Source organism: Lycium barbarum, chromosome 8 (assembly GCF_019175385.1).
Source record: "Lycium barbarum isolate Lr01 chromosome 8, ASM1917538v2, whole genome shotgun sequence".
Taxonomy (NCBI): domain Eukaryota; kingdom Viridiplantae; phylum Streptophyta; class Magnoliopsida; order Solanales; family Solanaceae; genus Lycium; species Lycium barbarum.
The window spans coordinates 121,471,303-121,498,136 of NC_083344.1; the positions used below are offsets into that span (position 1 = coordinate 121,471,303).

At 33.4% G+C, this 26,834-nt stretch overlaps 3 protein-coding genes across 3 annotated transcripts; 1 reads left to right on the top strand and 2 right to left on the bottom strand.

Moving 5' to 3' along the window:
• Positions 1-8,304: 8,304 nt before the first annotated feature.
• LOC132607014 (uncharacterized) lies at positions 8,305-9,398 on the top strand. Its single transcript, XM_060320797.1, has one exon. The coding sequence runs from the start codon at positions 8,879-8,881 to the stop codon at positions 9,215-9,217; it is 339 nt and encodes a 112-aa protein (XP_060176780.1). The 5' UTR covers positions 8,305-8,878; the 3' UTR covers positions 9,218-9,398.
• Positions 9,399-9,925: 527 nt separating this feature from the next.
• LOC132607013 (protein DEFECTIVE IN EXINE FORMATION 1-like) lies at positions 9,926-18,369 on the bottom strand. Its single transcript, XM_060320795.1, has 12 exons — positions 18,080-18,369; positions 16,662-16,772; positions 16,118-16,200; positions 15,765-15,882; positions 15,526-15,683; positions 14,274-14,848; positions 14,112-14,182; positions 13,089-13,345; positions 11,328-11,793; positions 11,113-11,230; positions 10,849-11,031; positions 9,926-10,769 (listed from the first exon to the last, which is right to left on the bottom strand). The coding sequence occupies exons 1-12, from the start codon at positions 18,211-18,213 to the stop codon at positions 10,452-10,454; spliced, it is 2,592 nt and encodes an 863-aa protein (XP_060176778.1). The 5' UTR covers positions 18,214-18,369; the 3' UTR covers positions 9,926-10,451.
• Positions 18,370-21,256: 2,887 nt separating this feature from the next.
• On the bottom strand, positions 21,257-25,366 carry LOC132608252 (uncharacterized). The gene is made up of 3 exons (XM_060322307.1): positions 24,806-25,366; positions 22,991-23,158; positions 21,257-22,831 (listed from the first exon to the last, which is right to left on the bottom strand). The coding sequence occupies exons 1-3, from the start codon at positions 25,364-25,366 to the stop codon at positions 21,257-21,259; spliced, it is 2,304 nt and encodes a 767-aa protein (XP_060178290.1).
• Positions 25,367-26,834: the final 1,468 nt, after the last annotated feature.

Here is a 26,834-nt window from a genome sequence, read left to right on the forward strand (position 1 = left end):
TACATAATCTGATCAATAGTTATAGTTTAATCTCTGGATGCAATATATAATTGGTAATCTGATAAAGATGATAAACTAATTTGCAATCACAAATTAAAATTCACTATTGGTATAAAAAAAATATTAACACTATTAAATGCATATAACATAAATAATGCGTGCATGATTTACAGTAGTTTACGTGTGTATTGGTTTTTAAAAATGTATAAGTTGGTGTATGGATCAATTTATTATTAGTACATATAACATAATAATGGAATGCATGCAGCGTAAAGTGAATCTCTGTCGTCAACATAGTTATAGGTAAATCTCTGGATGCAATATATAATTGGTAATCTGATAAAGATGATAAACTAATTTGCAATCACATATTAAAATTCACTATTGGTATAAAAAAAATATTAACACTATTAAATGCATATAACATAAATAATGCGTGCATGATTTACAGTAGTTTACGTGTGTATTGATTTTTAAAAATGTATAAGTTGGTGTATGGATCAACTTATTATTAGTACATATAACATAATAATGGAATGCATGCAGCGTAAAGTGAATCTCTGTCGTCAACCATATGCATCATAATTCTTTTCATTTTCTATTACAGAAGAATAATAGTACAAATTATTTGTATAGACACAAAAAAGTTTTCACATTTGTCTGTCTTAGCTGCTCTCTTTTCTTGTTGTTTATTCTATGACATTACAACAAAAAGATGCCAAAAGTGACATCCTAAATTGATCTTGACGTCTGCTAATGGAAGGGAATCATGGGAAATTAAGTGGGTGTAAATGCAACTTGTGTTAATTATGGCGATTAATTATAATCATTTAACTGAAATTATTAGCTAATGCAAAAATACCGGTTGAATTATTAATTAAAAAGCTGAGTGATAAAATTAGCCATGAAAATATGACCTGTCCTACCGCCGAAGTGAGTTGAGCTGGGTATATTTCGACGGTGAGTTTGTTTGGGTCAGCCCATGAGAAAATTGATTTAATTTGAGCTTAAATATAAGTGCAAAATGACACATAACTTATTAAAATATTTTTTTTAGAAAACTCTTTTCCGTTTTATATGTTAGTCCTAACAAAGAAAAAAGTTTATCAGTTAATAAATAATAATAAGAAAAAGTAAATAAATTGAAAAAATGATTAGAGTTAGACAGATTGAGTCATGACTCAAAGTTTAGCTTATCTTGGTCTAATTCATCTCCACCAAATAATATGGCGAGTCGCCAATTTATGATTTAGCCCATATTAATCCCCAAATACAACACAACCTGCCCATTTGAACCCAGAAAAACTATAATATTTGTATCTTGTTACCATTTGGCTCTGGTCCAAATCAGAGCATTATGTTGCTTAATGAAAAGATTTGGTGTAGCGGATGGGGCTGCTCCTCCCTTAATTAGAGGTTTCGGGTTCTAGCCTTGAATATGGAAAAATTCTTGGTATGGATCACTTTTCCCCGAATGGGCCATACGCGGCGCGAATCCGAATATAGTCGGGTACACCGAGTGGGAAATAAAAAAAAAAATTAAAAAAAATCTTGAACTGCTTAGTACAAGGAATTTCGAAACGAAATCATGCAATTTTAGGTATGTTAAGGAAAAAAGATTCGCATCATTTGTAAACATCATACTAGGTTTTGTCCATTTAGCAGCTGGAATTCATCATTTACAATTGTCTTATCAAGAAAAAAACATTTATTTCCAAATCTAATTTGATTGTTTTGCGATCGATTAATCAAGTCACGAGCTCCGTGGCCCTAACTTTTTGCATACATAAACTCAATTTGCTAAATGAGAAAGTATTTCATCTATCCCACATAAGTTTTTTTGGGTATGAATGTAAACATTATTTCCCCACTAAGTGTTTGAACAGTATTTAATTGAAATTGAAAAAAACATTATATTTGGAAATTGAAAATTGTAATAAACACAGAATCTAATGGAAGATTTCAGCCAAAAGAAAAATCAATAGCACTAATTCTGTCAGGTTGATCCAAAATTGCCCACTAATTTTGGAAGGGTTTGAAATATATTAACATAATATTATAGTTTGATTCGGATGGGATAAGAAAGTGATGGAATAATTGGACAGGCGTGCATCGGAATTTCCACAAATTTCGTCGAACTCATTATTAGGTTGAATAATGGTGTTTCATAATTTATTATTATACTAATTCGTCTTTATTGTTACCCTTGCCATATTTAGATATTGGACCATATTTTTTGTGGTCGGGTAATCTTAGTTTTATCCAAATTCAATGTTTATATCAAACTACAATAACACATCATAGTTAAATGGTAAATTGAGGAGAAATAAATATAGTTAATCACCATAGTTAAAGTGATATCATATCTAAAGTTTGAGGTCTTGTATTATTACATTTTATTCAGGATTAAGAATACACGTAATCGAAATTGTTAGATTGATCATATTTGTCAAAATTCGGTTGCCACTAAGTTGCTTAAATTTATAAAACAAATAAAGAGAGGTGAATGAAAAATGGCAAGAAGGAGCAGTCCATCATTTAAAAGATAAAAAGGGGAGGCAAAAAAGGACAGCATAATAATAGAGTTGTTTCAACCCCACATGCACAGAAATATGCATAAATCAGTGAGGAAGAATCTACCAACCAATAGGACGTGACCTTGTCGAATGGTAGCCTAACACACACACAAAAAAAAAGCCTTCATCTTTGAACCTAAAATTCTTAGTTTCAGGAGTCTTTCACCATTGCCGACACTAAGAAACAATTGGAATTAGCGATAAATAGCTTTTATTGTTAAATAAATAAATAAAATTGTTGTTTACTAAGTGATGGACTATCGATAGATTATCGAATTTTTTTTATAAGCTAAGGCCATTTAGTGACGAATTTTGTAGCTAATTCTTTTTTCTTTTTTGAGCGTCACGTCTCAAATAATTAACAATCAAGAACAGGACTGTGTATTATGGACTTGTACGTATATAGGATTTTAAATGACAGCCCAGCATATACACCGCCATGCTAGTTAGAGAGGAAATGATCTTGTATGACCACGTACAATTTGAATAAAAGAAAATGATTTTCTTCAAGTTTCTTATGTGTAAAATGAAGATTTCTTGTAAAGAATACATAAAACTAAAACTAATTTATGAAAAACTACAAAACCAATTGACCCCGGTAGATATGCACAAAAACAAACACCAACGGAGGTTTTGGTAAGTCATGTAGTCATTATTCTAGTATCCTGGAGGAATTTATGCCCCCATTTGATGTTGCTTATAATGGGTGTCAAATGTCAATGGTAAAATTTCTTTAGATTTTATAACGACGGTTCATGAAAAGTATGTTCAGCTTGTACATCTAGACGTACGGGGAATTACCAACATATGATGTAAATTAATACTATGTTATATAGTAGATTAGTTCATTATATATACTTAAGTTTGTTCGACAGATTCAAGACGATAAACATTGTGATGTAGGTTAGCAATTTTTTTCTTTTCTTATTGTCATAATCAGTGACGTGGGTCGTCCGCTACTAATGCTCGCATCAGGATAGACTTTCTACGTTAGATTACATGCACTCCTTTGAGGGTGTGGCCTTTTCCAGACCCCTACATGAACACGAAATATTTATTCGTGTACTGAGTTATCCTTTTCATTGTCACAATCCTAATCCTAGTGCTAGCAAAATAGATATAACGAGGTGACTAGTTTATAGTTTATATTAATGATGCTCTACATAAGGTTGTGTTGTAGGCTAATATCATGAAATTAGGCCTAATTATGACACCACTAGTAGGGATCCCAATCATAATAGACTAAAACCAAGTAAAACACCCATACATGTAATAAGGTGAAGGATCCCAAGAAAGAATTCGGAGTTTGTCATGTTGTAAAGCCAGTCAAATTAAAGGCATACATACCTTGTTAAGGATTTTCATTGTTCCAAGGCAGATCCTAAGAATTACTGTTCTGAGTTTATATTATATATATTGTTGGTGTAAATGATTTTGACGCTATTAGTGTAATTTTACACATGATAATAAATATAAATTGCTCTATTTTTTACATTACCATGTTATCCTCGATACGAAAGTTATCTATTAATGTAGGTTAACTTAACCTTTTACTGTAAGAAAAAAATTAATAATGTGCACAGAGCAAAACTCTTACTTTTCTTTCTCAAGCTAAAGTGTAGAGGCCACTTGACTTGGAGATCAAAAGCATTTGTGAGAGAAAAAAAAGCTTTATACAAGTAAGGGTAAATATTTTTGTTCTTTTCATTTGGAAAAGCTTTCTTTTTCGAGATGGTGGGATACCAGTGTTGTTGAATTTATTCACTGCGATAACAAAATAATGGGCAGATATTTTTATTTTTTTTTGCGCGAAATACCCTCAAAAGGACTGGTCTTTAATTTTTGTCCCTCAAATTGGTGGTCTTTAATTTTTGTCCTTCGCTAAAAGCCCTTGGTTTCGGGTTTGAACCCCCTCCCAGTCAAAAATTTAAAAAAAAATCGCAAGGCATAAGTTGGGGAAAAAAAAAAAAACCTTTGTTGGAATTTTAATTTTGCAAACCTCTGGCTTAAGGCTTAATTTTGGGTAAAAGTTTGCCTTAAGGCAATTTTTTTTTTTTTTTTTTGTTGACTGAGCCTAGGTTCAAACCCAGGACCTTAGAATATTAAGCGAGAGATAAAAATTAAAGACCATCCCTAGCGAAGGACATTCCTGCAAATTGCCCCAAATATTTTTCTGTTACGTAGGATTAGAGAATGTGTCCAATATAAGCACTTCCCTGGTTGGGCTTTGCATTCGCAAATTAAACTTCAGAATTCAGAAAAAAGGGAAAAAGAGACAAATGACAATCCGGCCCAAACTATTGAGAACCGGATGGCCCAGAGGCTTAAAGGACATTTTTTAGCCTTTTTAAAATAATTTCATTTCGTAAGCTTTCTTGAACTAATTTCAGCATATGTATAGAAACTGCATCATTGTTGTATAGAAGATGTATTATACTTATATAGAAACTGTATCATTATTATATACAATATATCCCAACAGTATGTGTTTAGAAAATGTATTAGGGTCGTATAATTTGTGTTTAATAAATGTATAATCAATGTATACTTACTAATTATACACATATTATACATGTTTTGGGCTATTTTTTAAATGCTCAATCAACGTATACTTACTAATTATACACATATTATCCATGTTTTGGGATATCTTTTGAAGGTTCAATATGAATTTTTCTCGTTGACCTTTAGTGGCGACTTTTAGTCACAACAAAAAGGTCTAATTTTTTTTTTTTTTTTTTTTTTGTAGTGAATGAGTTGTTGGGTTAGCTTGACAATGGTTTGGGCGGAATGGCAAGCTCGCTGCATTAAGCCAAAATATGGGCCTAACAAGTTTCTCATGGTCAGGCAGTTTTCATTTTTTTGCACGGATTGCCCTTCTTTTGAGGTGGTCTTTAAATTTTGCCCCTCATATTTGTGTTCTTTAAGTTTTGCCCTTCGCTTGGATACCTGAAGTTCTGGTTTCGAACCCCCGCTCAGGCATAAAATAAAATAAAAAAATTACAAGGCAGGGCTGGGGGGAGTGTATGCCGGATCCGGCATACAATCCTTAAGGAAAAACTAAAGTTATGCCGGAGGGGGCAGACTTTGCCTTGAGACATATATATTTTATTTTATTTTTACTTTTCAAGGCAAACTTTTAATTATGCCTTAAGGAAAAGTTTCGCCTTATAGGGCATACTTTTAGTTATGCCTTAACTAAAAGTGTGCCCCATAAAATATAACTAAAAGTATGCCCCATAAGGCGAAACTTTTCCTTAAGGCATAACTAAAAGTTTGCCTTAAGGAAAAGTTCTGCCTTATGAGGCATACTTTTGGTTATGCCTTTATTAAAAGTCTGCCCTATAAGGCATAGTTCCTTAAGGAAAAGTTATGCCCCCTCCGGCATAACTTTAGTTTTTCCTTAAGGACATCAAAATTTAAAGACCACCCCAAAAGAAGGGCAATTCCCTACAGTTTTTCCGAGGCAAAAACCATGTCCACTTAATCACAATTGGGCCACCTCTCTAATTTAAAGGCGTAGCGCACGGATGGCTGATTTTCTGGGTCTCCATTGAAGTTATAGCCACATTCTATATAATTTTACAAATTTAGCTTCTTCTAAAACCAAGTTGAAACATGCGCGACCAATTTCATGAAAGCTCTACCACTGTTTTATGGACTGAAACTTTCCCTGGAAAAACCTTCTTCCCCTAGAATCTAGATATCGAAACAGATTGCAAGGAGCTAATTAACATGTTTATAATATAATTGATTTTATCATTTGATAACAAGGAATCCACGGCCGCTACCTTTCGGATGCGCACATGATAAATCCCGCTCCAGTGCAATTAGTTGATGATTGTAGATGCGTATTGACTAGAACTGGAGACCTACCACTGAAGCACGTGTTCAGAAAGGCTAATGAAGTTGCTGATCTTTTGGCTAAAAATGGGAGTAGCCTAGATGTTTTCGGGAGCCTAATGACTCGTCTTGCTCCTCCTCCCTTTGTTTTCTCTGTTTGGAAAAAAAAAACATCATAGGAACTATGTTTCCTAGGCTAATCTTGGTTTGTAATAACATTTAGTTTTTTAATAAAAATCTTGATTAACAAAAAGTACTAATAAGACCAATGTGAATGACAATCCCATATAACAATTGGCTAATACTATCCGTTGATGTCCAAATCAATATGTAAAGAATACTCCTATCTACCAAGTAGGGAAGTACTTATTATACCAAGTTCGCAACATGTAAATATATAAGGAGCTTATGCTTAATGTAGATTAATTTGCTGAAGGAGTTCAAATCAATGGTTAAAATTAAACTTAAAAATAAGGTGGCTATTTCCTTCTAAAAGAAGAAAATAAAATGTGATCCAAAAATTGAGAAAAGGACCAAAATCATCCATAATGTTTGGGTTTGGATCAAAATCATACATATTCTTTCACATGGTGCACTAATAGTACATTATGTTTGCATAAGTGGTGCACTTTTAATCACAATCCCAAATAAATTAACGGAAAAGAACAAAAATGCCCCTGAACTTTTAGAAAAGGTATAAAAATACCCTTTATTCATCTATTTTGCTAAAACTACCCCTCAATTCAACTTTTTGAGAATTTATTCCCCTTGACTAACGGACAACACTAATTTTTTTTAAATAAATAAATTGCACATGACATTTTATTACTGAAAAATTGATTTATTCTTTTAAAAAGAAATCTGAAACCTTGGAATTTTTTTAAATTTGGAAAACTTTTTTTTAACGAGTAAAACCTTGACTAACGGACAACACTAATTTTTTTTTCTTTTCAAAATGTGAAAAATTGGATTTTTATAAAAATCTGAAAAAAATTAAATTTTTTATGGAAAAACTGTGTTTAAAAAAAAAACCAGAAAACTATCTTTTTTTAAATCTAGAAGAAAATTATGGAGTATTAGTTTTGCACATTTTACTTAAAAAAACAATCAGTTTTTCAGATTTAAAAATTGAATTTTCTAAAAAAGAAATGGGGTTTCCACCCGTTAATTTTTTTTTCCAAACTTAAAAAAATTCCACATGTTTTAATGAAAATCCAATTCTGTTTTATATATATATATATATATATATATAAAAGGCTTACTACATTTGTTTTTTTAAAGAAATGGATGTTGAAAAATTATTTTTCCTTATTCTACAAATAACGATTTTTCAGATTTCTTTTTAAAAGAATAAATCAATTTTTCAGTAATAAAATGTCATGTGCAATTTAATTTATTTTTTAAAAAAAAATTAGTGTTGTCCGTTAGTCAAGGGGAATAAATTCTCAAAAAGTTGAATTGAGGGGTAGTTTTAGCAAAATAGATGAATAAAGGGTATTTTTATACCTTTTCTAAAAGTTCAGGGGCAGTTTTGTTTTTTTCCGTTAAATTTATTTGGGATTGTGACTAAAAGTGCACCACTTATGCAAACATAATGTACTATTAGTGCACCATGTGAAAGAATATGTATGATTTTGATCCAAACCCAAACATTATGGATGATTTTGGTCCTTTTCTCTCCAAAAATTTGAGTGGATCCACGTGCATTAGCGTATGGCTGTTGACATGTATTAATCAAGTTATTCGTGCTTTCTTTTCATTTTTTAACTTAAAGAGAAGTGGCAACATAGCAGGTATCCAACAGAAATATGTACAATTTGACAAATATGGAACAAACAAGATAAATGAAGGATAATTGGCCAAATATGGACAAACAACATATGTTGTTGCATGAAGAAAACAAGAGAAACTCTTTTTCCTTCTTTGTTTGAAATAAAAAGAATCTAAAACCCTTTGCCATCACACATCTAGAATTTGATAAATCTAATTTACAGAATTACTATAATTGCTGGTGAAACCTTCCACTTAATCTCTTCACAATTGGTAGGAATTCAGATTGCGATAGAACCCTTCATACCAGAAAAAACCCCACTTTTTTATTTTGCTTCCAAACAAAAATTGCCATTAAATATATTAGGTAGATGACACTTTATAGCATATTTTCAACCTCAACAACTTGGTCAACCTCATCATTTTTTCTTGATTTTTGCGCCTAATTTGTATTTTGGTCAATGTCCATAAACCCAAATTTCCTTAATATATTTCTGGCTTTCATAATCAACATGTAGAAACACAAATTTTTCATTTTTTTGCGGGAATTCATTCATAACCCTCATTTCTTTTCTTGGTTATTTCCCTTCTATTTTCAAGATTAGTAATTTTGGTTTGGTGATTGGTTCCAGATCTGATTTTTAATCAAGAACTGAAATTTGTTTGGTTAAAAATTTCATTTGGGGGCTATGAATTTCAGAAGCATGGATGAGTTTTGGCCATTTTACATGAACCAACATTCAAAACCAGCAACAAGACGTTGGCATTTTGTTGGTACACTTTGCAGTATTTTGTGCTTGATATACACAGTGATATTCAATAAATGGTTTGTGATTTTTGTGCCAGTGTTTGGTTATGGTTTAGCTTGGTACAGCCATTTCTTTATTGAAAAGAATGTTCCTGCAACTTTTACACATCCCTTTTGGTCTTTGTTGTGTGATTTCAAGATGTTTGGTTTGATGCTTACTGGCAAGATGGATGGAGAAATCAAAAGGCTTGGGAAAAGACCTGTCTTGCAGGGTTATTGATCCTTTTTAGTGAGGTCTCTTGTTTTGTTTGGGTGATATACTTGTAATGATTATCCAAATGGGTTTGTTTGTGTTCAGATTTTCATATGGCAACTCGGTTGTCTAGACTTACCTGGCTACCTGCTGTCACATTTTTCAGTTTGCAATTGAACATGTTTTGGCAGAGCTTCTCAGTTTCAAATTTCATGTCTGCTTTGTTCTTTCACTCCTTTTAAGTGCAACAATCGACTAGAGATTGCCTGTGTGTTTTTCAAGAAAAAGGAGTTCTCAAATGATTAGTGGAAACTTGGAAATATGAAGCTAGTCAATTTAAGTAAAGTAGATATTGATAATAGATATATAATCAACTACAACTAATTAGATAAGTAGGATTGTTGCTTAAATGGAAGGGTAACCTTCATTTTTGTCCATCTTGTAATTATGCTACGCAGTTAAATGCAAAATGTAATATTCGAAAATATCGTTTAAGCATCAAACTACAATTTCAACTAATCCTACCCTCACGTTCAACATCACAAGATAATCAGAGCAGAGCTAAAAGTACAGTAATAAGAAGTAAAAGAGATTGCTTCTTGGCGTCACCACTGTAAATTTCTCATTGCACAAGTCATTGTTTGTTCACTATCCATGGTAGAGTAGGATATCGCTGTTTCAAGAAAATCTACTCGGTTTCTTTCAACACTGACAAACAGATTTTGAGATAGCAGGTGCAATAAGAAAACCCATAAATATTGAGTCCACTCGTAGACATGAGTAGTGGAATTCAGCGTAGTAACATTTTCATGTGTACTATACTCACATTAACCGGAAACAATATCATTCAACTACTTTTGTACATCAAAAGATGGGCCAACCACGGTCCACGGCTATTCTTACCGTGCTCGAGTACATGTTCTTATCAGAGAGGTGAAGGAAATATTCAACGCCAAAAAATTCAGGGTCCCTAAATATCTCAATGCTTTACATGATGCGTTCAAAGGATCACTAAGATTACCCCCACAGATACCACTCTTGATTGTACACATAGATTCAGGTCTGATCAAGGAACTACCTTTTTACTTTATTGTTCAAGAAAACCCGCTCAGAACGATAGAAAATTTTCTGAATTGTCATATTTGAACCATTGATCAGACCCAGTATGAGTAAGTTGGTTCTCAGCTCAAGGTCCAGGAGGAGTGATTGCTTCATTTCTTCAACCTGATGGAAACTCGTTGTAATATAGGAGACTGCAACATCACAAATCAGTGTTCCGCGAAAATGATGGTAGTGGCATGGCCTCCTGCGGACGAAGGATGACAAGCACACCAAACATTCCCAGCATAGGGAGTACGAGAATCCATTTCAATAGCTTATAATAATGCATATGGAATGTTAGAGAGAAATCATCCGAGAAATATAGCCCGTTCTTGTCAACCATCTCCAACAATACAGTCCCAGCAGTCCTCACACTAACAGTTGGGAGCATAATCCGATGTTTTCCAGGACGGTCGAATATCTTATTTTGCTTAATAGTTCGTTCCCCTTGGTAATTACCAGGAACTAACAAGCTCACCTGTGCCACAATGGAGAAGAAATAACTGATGAGATTTTAATAGCATGCAGGATGAACCAAGTACGTGAAAGCTTTTTACCGAGACATTATAAGGAGCTTGATACCCAGATGGGTATCTGTATTTATCAACAATCTCCATTTCAACCCAGAAGCTCTTGCCCTCTTCGTCACGGAAAGCTCTTGAAGATAGAGTTGCATAGATCCCCTCATGATTATTACGGTAAGCAGCATTGTTTCTCCCTTGATTTGGAGATCTCCAAGCCTGAGTGCATAACATGCAGGTATCAATATCAAAGAACATGAACAATTAATAAAAAACAAATGGACCAAAATTTTCACTTACCTTGAGGGGATGATGTGGAGCAGGCGTGGAGAAACAGAAGACATTACCATTCATGGTTGTTACAATAAGATCAAGATCATCTCCACCATCAACATTATCAGCCAAGACCATGCTGTATCTGTGACAAGCAGAAAACATATTAGCTGATCAAAGATAAGTCTACAAAAGAAAAAATTAAAAATTAAAAAGAGACAGAGAACGAATGGTTGTCTTACGATGTTTCACCAATATCTACAACATCAGCACATGATGTTGGTCCGTCTATGAGATACAAATAACCATCAAATGACATTGTGACAATTGTAAGCCCTTTTTTCTTCTCCCCGCGTTTGCTCAAGTCAACAAGAAGTGCTCGATTCATCACCCTACCATGGGTCCTATAAGGATATGGACGTACAAATGAGCCATCCTTGCCACTCAGAACATATATATTCCCAGAAAGTGTTGGGACAACGACATCTGTATGGCCATCCCCATCCACATCGCCAATGACAGGTCCCTGAGGAACAAGGCTCTTGAGGTGCTTTTCCCAAATTTCTTTGCCTTGTGTGGTCCAAGCAGCAACATTTCCATGTGAATCTGTCGTAACTAGTTCAATCTTGCCATCGTCATTGATATCAGCTGCAACTACTGCTCCTTGGATTTCAGCCATTTCGAGAGGAAACTTTTCCCTCACTTTGCCTGATGTTGAAGGTCATTAGTATTCAAGAGGTACGACAATAAGAACAATCATATGAAGCAGAACAAACAAGTTTTAGGAGGATGATACATTTACTAAACAAGAAATAAAAGGACAACACTTTGAGGCCTGACTGCCGCTTAGGGAACGTGTATGACTGTCCAGCGGAGTAGGTCAAGAATATCAGTAAAGCCCCACAAATTCTAATATTTAATTTGGGTTATTTACAAGCTTAATGGATGATTTAATAACCCCAAAGTGTGCACGGACACACACAAGGGTGCTTAAGTATTTGGAACGTGTTAACAGTGTATGGTGTGGTTTGGGATTTGGTTGGAGCCGTAGGAAGGCCAAAGGACCAATATGGACAAGTTTGAAAAGGTCGGATGGTGTCATTTTTACAAAGATGAGGCAGATCGGTGCCACTAACTACGTTTATCAGAGGATGTTTAATTTGCACATGTTTGTAATAATACATCGATTATGTTGAGTATGCCATGTTAGGTTGCTTCGCTCAATGGAAATCCAATCACCGGGTGCCCGTCGCATTCCTCCAAATTTGGGGCGTGACAGCATGATGCTTTGCATGTTTAATTGATATTTGGTGCATCTACGACTATAAGTAATGCTAGACCTTATAGGCTTAATCAAAGAGGACCTAGCAGGAAGTATGCATTCTTTAGATGATACAGAGCATTACAATTACCATGACAGGACAGGGTGTTAAATCAATGACGTGTGTCTCATGATGGGAAAATAATTCAGATCACATGGAAAGAACAGTTTTTTTTTTTTTTTGATTAAGCACCGGGTGTCCGGGTCTCTTTGAGCCCCGACTAATCTCGGGGGTGCACAGGCCCTCGGCAAGGAGTTTCCCGCAAGTGCACCACGGGTAATTCAGGGTTTTACCCCAGTCCGATGGCCCTCAGAAATTGTTTGCACCCAGTGGGTTTCGAACTTGAGACCTTGAAAGGGAGCAAACCCCAAGGCTCAAGCCAATTACCACCAGGCCAACCCTTGAGGGTTACATGGAAAGAACAGTTATGGTGCTTTTTTTTTTTTTTTGATTGATAAGGTAAACAGTTATGGTGCTAAGGTAGATAATAAAAGCTGAAAATTACTTCTGAAGTTTTTGAATTGAAATGGACTGAATAATGGATGCATGGGATTCATATTGCTGAATCCAATAATAGGAAGGAGGTGTAGTGGTCGACTGATTGATTGACTGACTTAAACCAAACATCAGCAACACAATAAACTAAACAATAAGATTCGAAAGACCTTAACTGAGGATTACCATTGTGATCCAACACATAAAACAAGCCATAGGAGGTCCCAACTAGAATGTCCATATTCCCATCACCATCCAAATCAATTACCGTAGGAGAAGAATATATATAGGCACGGAAGTTGCTGTCATCAGTACTTAAGTCCAGCTGTGCAGTCCATTTAACTTGCTTGGTATCTAGATTGAAAACAACAATACCACCAGCAACATATTTTCCTATGTCAATGTCTCCAAGTTCCTTCAAACGCTCCTGATTGTTGTAGTACCTGCAAATTTATGATCAATCAGCTTTTTTATTTTTTTTGGGTGCTGTATTGACTTCCAAAAGTTTTAATCAGTTGTCTATTACCAAAAGAGACCTTTTTTCAGGACTTCAATTTTTATTTTTTATTTTTTTGAGAAGGTAAAAGAGTCCTTAAATGGAGGAAAATAAAGGGGCTCTATTTCACAAAGAACAAGGGAGGAGATTTCAATCATTTTAAAAATATTATATATGATGCCTACAGTAATGCGCATCAAGAAGATCAAAGCTAAGATCCTGTCAAACTGATATAGCTGAGATAAATAGCATTTAATTAAAAGATCTTGACTTGAATAATTGCAACTCCCATATTTATTTGGTAGGAATGTCATGAGGACTGAAATGTATAACACAGCCAATTAACATAACCAAGTAGAACATTTAGCACAACAATCCACATACCCAAGTAAACATCCTTTTCTGGAAGCAGTAATCATTATCCAATCAACAAGAAGCTCACTTCAAGATTATATAATGCAATCAACTGTCCATTTAATAGCAGCAACAAATGTCTTAAATAGCGTCTGTGATACAAGAGGAATCTTGGTGTTCCGCCCCAAAAGAAATGCTCTGTGAGTCTTAAATAGCATACACCATACCATATTCAACGACTTCAACATTTAACGAGCAAGGAAATAAATCACCAGACACTTCAGTCAGAAAGGAGAAACAAGAAAAACAATGTAAAACCAAAATAGCACCATGGTAAAAGAGAAAAGAAAAAAACTTACTCATGGTCAAAGAAGTAGGATACTGCAACAATCATCTCCGACACCCCGTCACTGTCAATGTCAGCAATGACCTGAACGAAGCAAGGACATCAAAAATTATTACCTGACATTTAACGACTATGAAGCATCAATCAAGTAAGTTGTTCTTTCCAAGAGACTTACAGGAGTACATAAAACATGAGCATCAATATAAACATAATCCTCCAATTTCTCATGTTCTGCTTCCTCAAAATCTTCACCTTCCCATTTTTCATCATCATCAAGGTAATCATCATAGTCATAATCATAATCATCAGGCAGCTCCTCATTATCCCGGAATAACTCAAACGATGAATCAGCATCCGCTTCCAGACCTTCTTCATTTTCCACAGTTGCAGCTCTAACATCTTTGGATCCAGAACCACTTCCTTCCGATCTACTCAAGACATTGTCTTCAAGAAGCCTTCTCCCCTTACTTGTTCCATTCTCCAAATTGCTGAGTTTCTCATCATTAGAACTCAGAGTAATATTGTTCAAGTTAGTCACTTTAACTTCTGCACCAACTAGACCATCATTCTTCCCCTTTTGGTCCTCTAAATTAGATGAATTTGATGTGTTAGACGAGACTTCTGACGGCAAAGATATTGAAGCATTAGATGCATCGTGGTTGACTTCTTTTTTAACAGAATGGGTTTCAGTGTTAACTTCTGATGCAGTAGACTTTGAATGGTCGCCTCCATGAGTAGATGCATTGTGACCTAAGGGAAATTTTTGAATTAAAGATATGATATAAATAAAATGCAATTGATGAAGGTCAGCATATAGCATTCCACGTCTAGAAGAAAGAGGTTATCATCAGAACCTAACATCACCAAATAAACAAAACAAAATATAAATTAAGAGCATCTCTCTTGACATATTGAGATAATTATTTAGAAAAATAAGTCTTTCCCCAGTAGCAAGTCAAAATCTATGTAGATGCAAAATGGCTGGAGTCCCAGAGAGAAACAGTTGAAATACTATAAAGCACAAAACGAATTAGTAGAATTGGAAAATAGGTGAAAAAAGTTGAGTGGCAACTGGCAACATAGGATTAAGTGCACCATGCTGAGAAACATATAGACTAAGGTGCCAAATTATAACAGAAGTATTCGAGTAATAGACCCTACAAAAAACAGGTAAATTAATACAGTACTGTGCAATCAAGAATAATTAGCAGTAATTTATCTGGACCTTCGTAACAAAAGATTAACTTATAGAACATTAGGAAAATTTCCAATTCATGGTTCTATAGATCTACGACAAGTGTCACAACACATTTAAGAAAAATTACCTATGCTGCGGCAGCTTGGTAGCACATAAAATAAACAAGCAGGAATTATTAAGAGGAAACAAAGTGACTATGAAAAGTAAAATGTAAGAGGAAATAACTCACGGGCTATGGAGTCCATGACAGCCTCCTGTACGAGTTGGTCATCATGGACATCTGGATGAGAACGGTCCACCGGGTCCTGTTTCAAACCCACATGCCAATCTTTTTTAACTCTCAGCCGAGGAATCTCCAATTTATCAGACATCAAGTATCCTGAGACCCTATGTAAATCTAACAAGGTCATACTAAATACAGAAAATGTCTCAACAAGGGAACTGTTAGAAAATATGCTGTACGCATACCTGAAAAAGAGCACCTCACCATTATAAGTGGCCAAACCTATCTCCCTCACCCCATCCTTGTCAATGTCATACAGGAAAGGAGTGGAATGAACAGTTGATTGATGGAATGCTGGCCATCCTGATGATGTGAAATTAAAAAATTTGTAGAGATGCCATCAGAATTATACATAACCTGCTCAAACCTCATTATTATTCGTATAGATAATCTTTTAATTTTAAGGCGAATTTTGTTGTTTCATAGTTTATAAAATCACATCTAGGCATTCAACTTATATACCAGCAGGATGTGAGGCGTTCTGTAGCTCGTCATAAGTTTGCATTTATTCTTATAACTAGCTTTCCACAAATCATACCTGGAACTTTATCTCCATCAGAACCTTCCAGAACTTCCAAGTAATGAACAAAAGAGGGAACTACCACCTCAAGCTTTCCATCACTGTAGTAAAGATCCAGAAACATAGCCGAAATGTATAAATTTAGGAAAAAGAAAACAAAAAAAGATACTCCAGTTCGAAAATAAGCAACTGCATATAATTTTGTTGAATGTCACACATAACTATTATACTTGTAACTTTTCCCTGCAATAATCAGGGAGAAGGTCTTGAAGACATAGTTATTCAACTTATTGAAAGACCACCCATTTTCATCAACAAATATTTTTTTTCATCAACAAATTTATATTAGGATACACGTTATCTCTTTGATTACTTTTAATAAAATAGTTGCGTCCATATCATTCATACTTTTTTTTTGTTATTATTATTCTCTTGATATATGGAAACAAGTAGTTCTGACAGTAAACAACAGATAGCACTCACTGAAGGCAGTCATCACGCACAAGGGCAGTGTAAAAGCAAACGAATTACAAACCAAAAGAAGAAGTTTCTATCACATTACCTGTTAATATCAGCAATCAAGGGGGAAGCATATACACTGGAACTAACTTCTGTCTGCCATCTTAGCTCCAAATGCTGAGGGCATTGTGTATTCAACAATTCATCCTCATCTCTGCCAGCAGCAAACACCAAAAGCAATATTAAGATCTTTGCGACATTTACCCTTTGTGTAAAAGCCACTGAAACTGAAAGAATATGTGACTGGTACTTCCTCCGTCCTATTTTACTAGGAAGTTTGACTAGCAACGGAGTTTAAGATGTTCATTTGACTTATATACTCCTTCCATCTCAATTTATATGACGGTGTTTGATTGGACATAAAGTTTAAGGTATTTGTTTTAACTTAATTAGTGGTAATGGAAGAAAATAATATGCTTACAGTTGAAAGTTAGTTTGACAAAGAAAAACATCAAATCAAATTTTAAACATTGAATAACTTAATGTATTTGAATTCTTAGAAGTTCTGCAGCTCGACTACAACTAGAATGGTATGAAACATTTTGAACCTTCCAAAATGGAAAGAGTGTCATGTAGATTAAAACAGATAAAGTATTAATTTAGTAACAGTAAGAGAAGAAAATGTTAAAATAATGGTTAAAAAGTCAGTTATAATCAAAATTTCAGTAGTTCTCATGATTGTGGACTCTTAAACCTGAACTATCAGGTGTTTGAGTTTCCTACTTGACCTATAAAGTGTTTGGATTTCCTGCCTAAACTATAAAGTATTTTCGTTTCTTACCTGAACTACAAAGTGTTTGCATTTCCTGTCTAAACTATCACCAACTATTTATCAAAATACACCTCGAAGTTGACTAGATCAAGTGTTTGAATACAATCGCCAAAAGGCGCGTGACAACTTAATTTGCCAATAAAATTTCATCCACGTGGCAGCTGACTCATTAATTTTGAGGTGTGTTCTGATAAATAGTTGGTGATAGTTCAGGTAGAAAATGTAAACACTTTATAGTTCAGGTAGGAAATGCAAACACTTTATAATTCAGGAAATGCAAACAATTTATAGTTCAGGCAGGAAACGCAAACACTTTATAGTTCAAGCAGGAAACGCAAACACTTTATAGTTCAGGAAATGCAAACAATTTATAGTTCAGGCAGGAAACGAAAACACTTTATAGTTCAGGCAGGTAACGCAAACACTTTATAGTTCAGGTAGAAAATGCAAACACTTTATAATTCAGAAAATGCAAACAATTTATAGTTCAGGCAGGAAACGAAAACACTTTATAGTTCAGTAGCAAACTCGTAAAAAAGGTGGTAATACTTTAGGTGTTTTTTTCACCGAAAAAAAAAAGGAGAAAATTGTCAAGGAGTCAGTTGCAAGGTCTAAGTAACATCGTGAATTAAGAAGTTATGCAAAATCAAAACAGCTCAAAAAGGACAAATGGAATTATGGAAACATACAAATTGGGATAAGCGAGGGAATCATCAGTGGCTTCTCTTTCTCGAAATTTGTTCTTTATTATTATCGTCTCTTCTTCACATTTCACAAACCCCAAATATAGGACCAAACACAGTACAAATACCCTAGCTTTCATTTCAGATCACACTGCTAAAAATCTAAAGACAAAGAAATGAAGTTTTCACAGTGGGCACAACAAGTGAATTTAGGAATCAATTTTGATACAGTCTTTGCTAATTCTGTTAAGCTCCGGCCGAAAACATTATCCCTTTAATTTTTAGAGTTAATTCCCGGAAAGGTCTTTTTTTTTTTTTTTGGCAATTGTCTTTTAATACGTATCACTTTTATTTCTTTTAAGATTCAAATATCATTCAATTATCTCTATTTTTCTCAAAAAAATTAAACATTACAAAACTCTCATTCTCTCCTAGTTGACATATTATATCACATTAAAATTTTATTATTTAATAATAAATTTATGGAATAATTTCAAAGACCTCCCTCCTAATTTGTCTTGATAACACTTTTCCGTTGTGTTTTGAGATGTTTACATTAACATCCCTCATTTCAATTGTTGTAACCAAACTTGTTTATATAATTAGAAATCTATTTATTTCAAATTTATCCTTTTATAACTTAATTATGTGAACAATGTTTCGTAACAATTCTCTCCCCTAAAATTGTTAGGATTTTTATATTAATAATTAGGCTAAAAATTCAAAACTATCTTATATCTAAATAAGAAATCCTAAACTCTAGTGTTAATGTAATATCACTATGAGAAATCCTAAATTTTAGTGTTACGGTAATATTTCTCTTTGTTCTTATAATCATGTTATAATAACAATATTTGAGCTAAAAGGAGCACATCACGTTTTTAGTATTTAGAGGGTGAGATGAATAATCTATTTTTTAAATTTTTATAGTTGTATAACTGCAATAAATTTTATACTACTTTTTTTTTTTTGGTAGAAGGAGCATAATTATATCTATGAAAAAGGGTTGGAAACCGTATATACAACGTGACACTTTAAAAATAATTAATGAAGCAGTATGAAGTCTAAGCTTTTCTAATAAATTTTCATATCACAGTTGTTGAATTTCATGTTTTAGTGTTCGATATTAAAATTTTCAAGCACAAAAAAAAATAACACTTTACCTATAAAATTAAATAGTTATAAATTAGGAAAAATCTTACGATCAATGAGAAACTATTATCGTCAAAATTTTAAACATTATAAATAAGGTTACAAAAGGGTATATTAGCAACATAATAATTTTAGTATTTAAAATTAGTTTGATTACAAAAGATCAAAACAAGGGAAGCTAGCGTAAAGGGAATTAAGTATTATAAAGGCAAACTTGAAGGGAGGTTTTTGAAATTATTTCATAAGTTTATTATTAAAAAAAATGAATGTGACATGGAATGTCAGCTAAAAGAGAATGAGGGTTTTATAATATTAGTATTTTTTGAGGAAAATGGGTATAGTTGAGTGATTTTCTAATCCTAAGAGAAACAAAAGTGATATTAGGAGATAATTGTCAAAACATGAGTGACCTTTTAGGGAATTACTAATTTTTACTAGCAAAGGATATTTGACTAACTTTATTCTTATTTATGGTGTAAGTTATAATATCTCTTTTTTACTCTATTTATCTATTACTTCCTCCGCTCCTAAATAAATGATGTTTTAGGCTTTTCATGTTGTTTCAAAATAAGTGGTGTTTTAGTATTTTAAGAAGAAATTGATCTTATTCTTTCAAAATTATCCTTATTTACATAATCAAGAATCATTAAGTAGCTTTTCTTTCTAGGCATTTAATTAGGGCCAGGTTAGTAAAAACACTTCTAATTTTCTAAGTATGAGCAATTTCTTAAGGGGTGTGCATAAGCTAAAAAAATATTTATTATGAAACGGAGGGAGTATCTCCTTAATGACAAATTCTTTTTTTGACAAATTTATATGACTAGATAACTGCCTTTTATTAATAATAAAATAAAAATCTTCAATGTTGAATAATACAAGCAAGGAGTCTAGACCTTACTTCACCAATTTTACCGAGGTAATTATAGAATTCTACTGAGGTCAAAATAGAGAAAGAATTATCAATTATGTGTTGAATTTCTAAAACGATAAATAATTTGACACAACTATTTTTAATAACCACAAATAATTTGAGACGGGGGACTGTTTAGTAGGAGTACATCACGGTTTTATTAGTACTTTATGCCGTCAATAAATGGCCCCTGTTTCTGTTAATTACCGAAACCAATCAAATTCCAGAAATAACCTAGTTGGCGTTAATTAGTAGGTATTTTTTTGATATTCATCCCAATACTTGCATTTACATTAGGATCTCGATTAACCGATATTTACACTTTATTAGATCTATTAGGAGAAATGCTCTTTATTAAAATCCTTTCCATACTCAAGATTCATACTTGGAATTTTTAATTAACTCTGTATAAGACCCTGGAGAAAATATAATATGTTTGATTTGTTTACTGCAGAAATAATAATTTGATTTGTTTTATAGTTCATGCTATAACATCAAATTCTCTTATTGGTTGATGTGCAAGTATTGCCAAGAAGTGACATCTCGAGTTTGTTTTTCTAAATTAGGACAGGTTTTTTTAAAAAAAAAATTAGACACATGTTATGAATTCTTTGCTTTCTCATATCGATAATAATAAATAAAAATCATTGGTATGTCGTCTTGACAGTGCAATTTGCAGTTAATTTATAAAGACATGGAATATTATAAGAGTGTCTAATTTGATTGGTACTATAAAATAAAGAAATAAGAGTATAGCAAAACATCAACGGAAAGCAACGGAAAATTGCTTTGTATTATTTTGTCGACAATTCAGTTCTTAAGTATTTATTGTCCATAAGGCTCTTGTCTAGGCGTTTGTGTTAGAGTTTGCAAAAATTTACCAAGTGACTCAACGCAAAAATGAGAGAAAGAAACAAGTCAATGCAAGAATTTACCGATTTAGCTTGATCAAAGAACGGACTATCCAATGTAATATGCTCTCTCTAACTTTAAAATAAAAATTTAACCAAAGTTTCTACTTGGGATACCTATACATAAAAATTTAATCAATTTTTTGCTGTTATGCTTTAAGACTACCCTGTGAAATTTCCAGCTCTTCAGTACTGAAAATTGTATGGCTTTCAAGAACTTTCCCATTGTGTCAATTCCTTCATAGCCACTTTAACATCTTTGATCTCCTTCAACATGCTGGTTATACAAAATCCAAGAGCATATAATGAAATAATTGACTTTCCTTTTAGCTCCTCCTTTCCTTGGCTACTCAACATTCCATCAATCACCTCTTTTGATCTCTCAAGGAAAAAACTTGATCCTCTTTCTGCTTTTTGATCACTTTGTTTAACCAAATTACTTAACTTTGGGTATGTTGATTTCCCCTCTTCAAGATCATTAAGTATTTTATCCTCTTGATCATCATCTGGGAACAACTTAATCAAACTAGGCTTATCAAGAAATGTACTTAACCCCAAAATTGCAGTTTCCTTCAAATGCTCCAATTCATCATTTATACATTCTTGGACCTCTTTGCAATCATGTGACATGCTGTTGATACTGTAGACCATGAAGTAAAATAAAGTGGCCATTTTTGAAAGAGAACCTTGTAGCTTCTTGTAGCATGTTGCATTAAAAGGAAGAAACCAAAAATCAGGCTCTATTTTTGCATTGTGACAAAGTCTTTGCAAGTCCAAAATATGGGATTTTAATTTCCTCTGTTTTCCCATTAATCCCTTCAATTTTTGCTGGTCTTTTTGCACTATTTGGTTCATGCACTCTTTGAGAATGTCCAGTGTGCAATACAATTGATTCCTAGCAAGATTGGCTGCTCGTTTCGGGCTCAATAAAAACTGTACCACAATGAAACAAGACAATCCAATAAAAGTTTCTGTTAGTCTTATGATGGCAAAATCATTAGTAGGGCCATAATTTTGTCGTCCTAAGATCATAACCGCGCCCAATAGTGCTGATATACCTCCTGCTTGGCCATACATCCGGCTATGTTTTAAGAAACTGCTGAAAATAATCCAAGGGAGAAGGGCTAAGAATCTTAAGTTATCGATACTTTTGAAAACAGAACACCCTAAGACTCCATAGATTGATCCAAATGAAATTCCTTGTGCCGATGAATTAGCAAGAGTAAATGTTGCTACTTCGCCTTGTGCTAAGCAACTGGCTACTGTTAACCCTGCCCAAAAACCATTTTCTTTGTCAAATAACAGACCTAGCCACATAGCTAGGCCTAAAGAAACAGAACACTTAAATGCAAACACCAATGTTACTTTTCTTGGTATAATTTTCATCCAGATGTTATGGCAGACTCTTTTTGAATCATGGTTATGTGATAGGGGTGAATTAGTGATCAGCATTTTTGCACAAGATAAGAAGAAAAATTCAGGCAGGCTTGTTTTTGTTGGAGATTTGGTGGCATTATGAAGAAAAAGGGCTTCATTGGCAAAGTCTGATCCTTTTGTTTCTTGATGAGTGGACTGCTCTGATTTAAGACTAATTTGCTCAGATGTATGTTGTAATGCGTGCTTTAACTCTTCGTTCACCAGGCCAGTGGAAAATGAAGGACATGAAGTTAGGGCGATTTCCATTCCTCTTATGGTTATTTCCATGTTTTGGATTTCATTGTCTCCTGGAACTTCTGAACAAGATTTGAAGAATCTGATCCAAGGCGTTTCCCACATTAGACCTCCCTGCACAAGAAGTATAAAATAATGATTTTTCGGGTCAGTGAGTTACACATATCAAATGATTATTAAAAAGAACCCATTTTATCCATAAATAGGGGTAAAGCGAAAAGATAAGTAAAAGCTACTACATATATACTAAGTCCAATTAATAAGTTATCTTACCTTCAAAAGTTTGATGGTTTGGAGAAGCTTGGCTCCTGTTTGAGCAAGGAGCTTGGCTTTGGACAATAGTTCAACTGCAATGACATTGTCTTGGGAAGTGATTGCCCTTGAATATACTTCCACTCTCTCTTTTGAGTTTTCAGCATATAATTGGTGTAGCTTCCTGACCTGATAGATTTACAAAGAAAGAAATAAGGCTACAACTTCATATTGCTTTCAACACATATACAGGAGCGGAGCTGCAATGTTAAAGGAGGGGTTCGGGCGAACCCAATAGCTTTTGTGTAGACCCTATATTTTTACTATAAAAAAACAGTAAAGGTTATATTATTTACTTGCGAACCCACATACACAAATAAGTGGATGATTTAGTGATAATGCAGAGGCTAACGAAGCTGTCTCTTTCCAGAAATGTGGGTTCGAAACACCACCAGTGCCTATGTTTTTTCGTTTTTTTGTTATAATAAGCAAGATTCTCTTTTAATTCACTTTTTAAAATTAGAAGAACGTATAAATTGAACTCGTGCAGTTCTTTTCCTTTAAGGGTAACTTTTTGCTATCATACAAAATATTATACATAATTTCTTTTAACACTTTATATTTTAAAAACAAAATATAAAATTGACAAATCAATAAGCAAAAAGCAAACTGAATTCTCCCAATACTTGTTGCTACAATTCTTTTTCATTGCTTTCTTTCACAAAGCCAAACCCAAAATTAGATTTTCAAAATATATTAAATACTTTTTACTGATGAATTTTATGATTTTATTTTTTCTTAGACAATATTGAAGATTGTATAAAGAAGTACAAAATTTATATAATAAAAGAAGGGAAAAAACTATCTACTTTTTAAGAGAAATATTTTAGAACTTTGAATTAAATTACTCAAAATCTTCATATTATTAAATAAAGTTTTTACAACAATATCTAAGGTAATGTATGTAAAACACATGGCTAACATCTTATTAACTTGAATTAATTCTCACTACTATAAATATTAATAATAATGTTACTATGTGAAGTAAATGCAACAATTATAAAATAAAAAAACAGGCAAGACTAGATTTTTTTTTCTTTTTATGTATGTGTATATAGTTAAGGTCTCGGATTATAATTTAGCTTTAGGCCATTAATTTTATTGAGATGCCCTTAGTTGTTATACATTAGCTTGAGGTCGTTGTCCTATCTTAAAATTTCAAACCTCCAGACCTCAAATTCTTGCCCCGCCTCTGCACATATACATTCAAAATTCAGTTATGTTTAAATATATGTTCTTTAAGGATACATTATATAGAAAGTGTTAATTTGAGTGAGATCCAAAAGATGTTATCAAAGTAATAAGATTAATTACCCTGTAGTCCTACAATTTTTGAAGTACTTCCTCATTAAACAAAATAGTTGCATTATCCGATCCAGACATATACAAATAGGACGTAAAAGAATAAAGTTTAACTTTTATGCATAGCTAATGTAAAGTATTACAATACTATGTGATCACTTAAAAGATAAATATTGATAATCGTCCATAATAAGTGGGATTCATAACTTAGAAAATACGACGGGTTATCTGCTACAACATGTTAATATGCACTTAAAGAAAAGTAAAATATACTCATACATCTGATTAATTGTTGGGTTTGTGTGTGAACAAAGTCCATATGGAAAGTAGAAGAGAAAAAAAAATCGACTATTATCAACTGTTGGATACTCTTAATGGTGTGGGCCTTTTGAGAAAAATATGCGTGTTTGGTTCAAAGCGAACAATATCACAACATGTTAAAATTATCTTTGAATTGTTTTAGCCAATACTGACCTCAAAGTAAGCTAGTCTCGGATAAGGAAGCGATAAAGCAAGAAGAGAAGCAACAATTCCAAGGACTGTGCTATATGCAACACGAAGAGGATGAACAACAGCACTCGTATGCACTCCACAAATAACACCATCAGCAAACACAAGCACTAACTGCCCAAAAGCAATCTTCTTGCACCTAATATGTGTACATTCTATTAGAGCCATCAACAACGAACATACCGCCAATGCCAGGGCAGACGCCATGGGCGACAACCTATCGGACCCATTGGCTTTGGCTTCTATCCATATGCCAAGCATGGAAAGCGGTGTGGTTTGAACCGTGGCGAGAATTGCATGCCAACAGCCACTCAATGTGTCACCTAGTGTCGAGTCGCTAGTGACGAGAGTGGCTATTACGTATGAAAATGCTGGAAATGCTGCTAGTTTTTTTAACCAAGATGGTCCATAAAGAGTGGAACAGCCAATTATACTGTATGCTAACACAGTCCTAAGTGCTGAATGTAGCCTCATCCGCCACATAATGCGGTTGTGCTCCGCCCCAGACACGATGGTTGCTGTCATGTTGTTACTTACTTTGTGGATTGTTGAGGGAAGAGAGGAAATGAAGTTAATTATAGTCAAGTTAGAAATGAGTCGAAGAGGGGTATTTGTAGGGCTAGAAAATTAGGATGAATATGGAAATGTGAAGTAGAAAACGTGTGAAAATGCAAGTACTAAGTCGTGATATGTTACCCATTATTAATGAATTAATATACCCTCTCGTAACACATTGATGGTTTTAAAAAATTATATATAAGGGGTCCTATAGTACTATACGATAAGAATTTTCCTTAGATCTTATAGAATCTAGACTTTCACTAGTAAGCTTAATATCTGTTCCTTATATTTATATTCCATATTTCCGGTATGGAATATGGAAGTACGATGTTGAAAACGTGTTGAAAATGCAAGTACTAAGTCATGATTCGTTACGTTACCCATTATTTTTTAATAACACTCTCATAACGCATTAATAGATTAAAAAAAATTGCAAGGGGTCCCATTGTACTACGTAAGAATTTTCCTCAGATCTTATACAATCTAGACTTCTTACAAGCAAGCTTGTATATGTTTTCCGTATTCCGTATTTCTTGTAAGCTTAATAAAGTACTGTATTTGCTATTTCTCTAGAGGACACCAGAGACAAGCCATATAGTCTCTTTTGACCCGTTATAGGATTAATATCACTTGGATAATGTTTTGCAAATGTCATGTAATTAGCTCTAATTTTTGTAAATGTCTATGATTATATTAATGAAATTCCTTCTAATTTATAGTACAATTTAATTTGCGATCGTCTATAGTAATTAATCCATCAATTTGGCAAATAAAGATTTACCTACACGCATTTTTTGTATTAAATTAATACTGGCAAGACAATGCCTCTTTTATATAAACTTTAATTATTTAATTATAGTTAATTGTTTTTTTCCACTTCAGTTAGTCACTCACTCACTCTATAATAAGGATAAATTGCTCGTTTTGGTACAAATATTGGGTGCAGAGATAAGTATTTCTATATTTTTTCTTATGATACAAGCACTATTAGATCATTTTGTCATGGTGCCTAGAAAGAATAAATGTGAAAAGCAAAAGGCATATGTATATCTTGTAATCTTGCTCATTAATTAACATTTTGTAACTAAATAAACTAGGTTTACAAAGTCATTTTGCGTTTGCATTAAGCTATATGCATTAATTGGCTCATATCCTACATTGCATTGTGGAATAAGTAAATCGTCATATCCATCCTTTTCGTTTTGAGATTAGGATCTAGTTGTGTGATGCATTCTTTTTTGTTTTTCTGTTTATAACTTATAGTGGAACCATTTTATGCATTAAATAATGATTCCTATTTTACAAACGTGCTTTCTCCAGTTTGGTTTTCTTGCCCTATATAGCTAACCCTTAAAAAGTAAATTATGTAAGTCAAATGGAATAGGTTAATTGCTGATGATAATCAGCTGACATTTCGGGTTAAACTTCAACA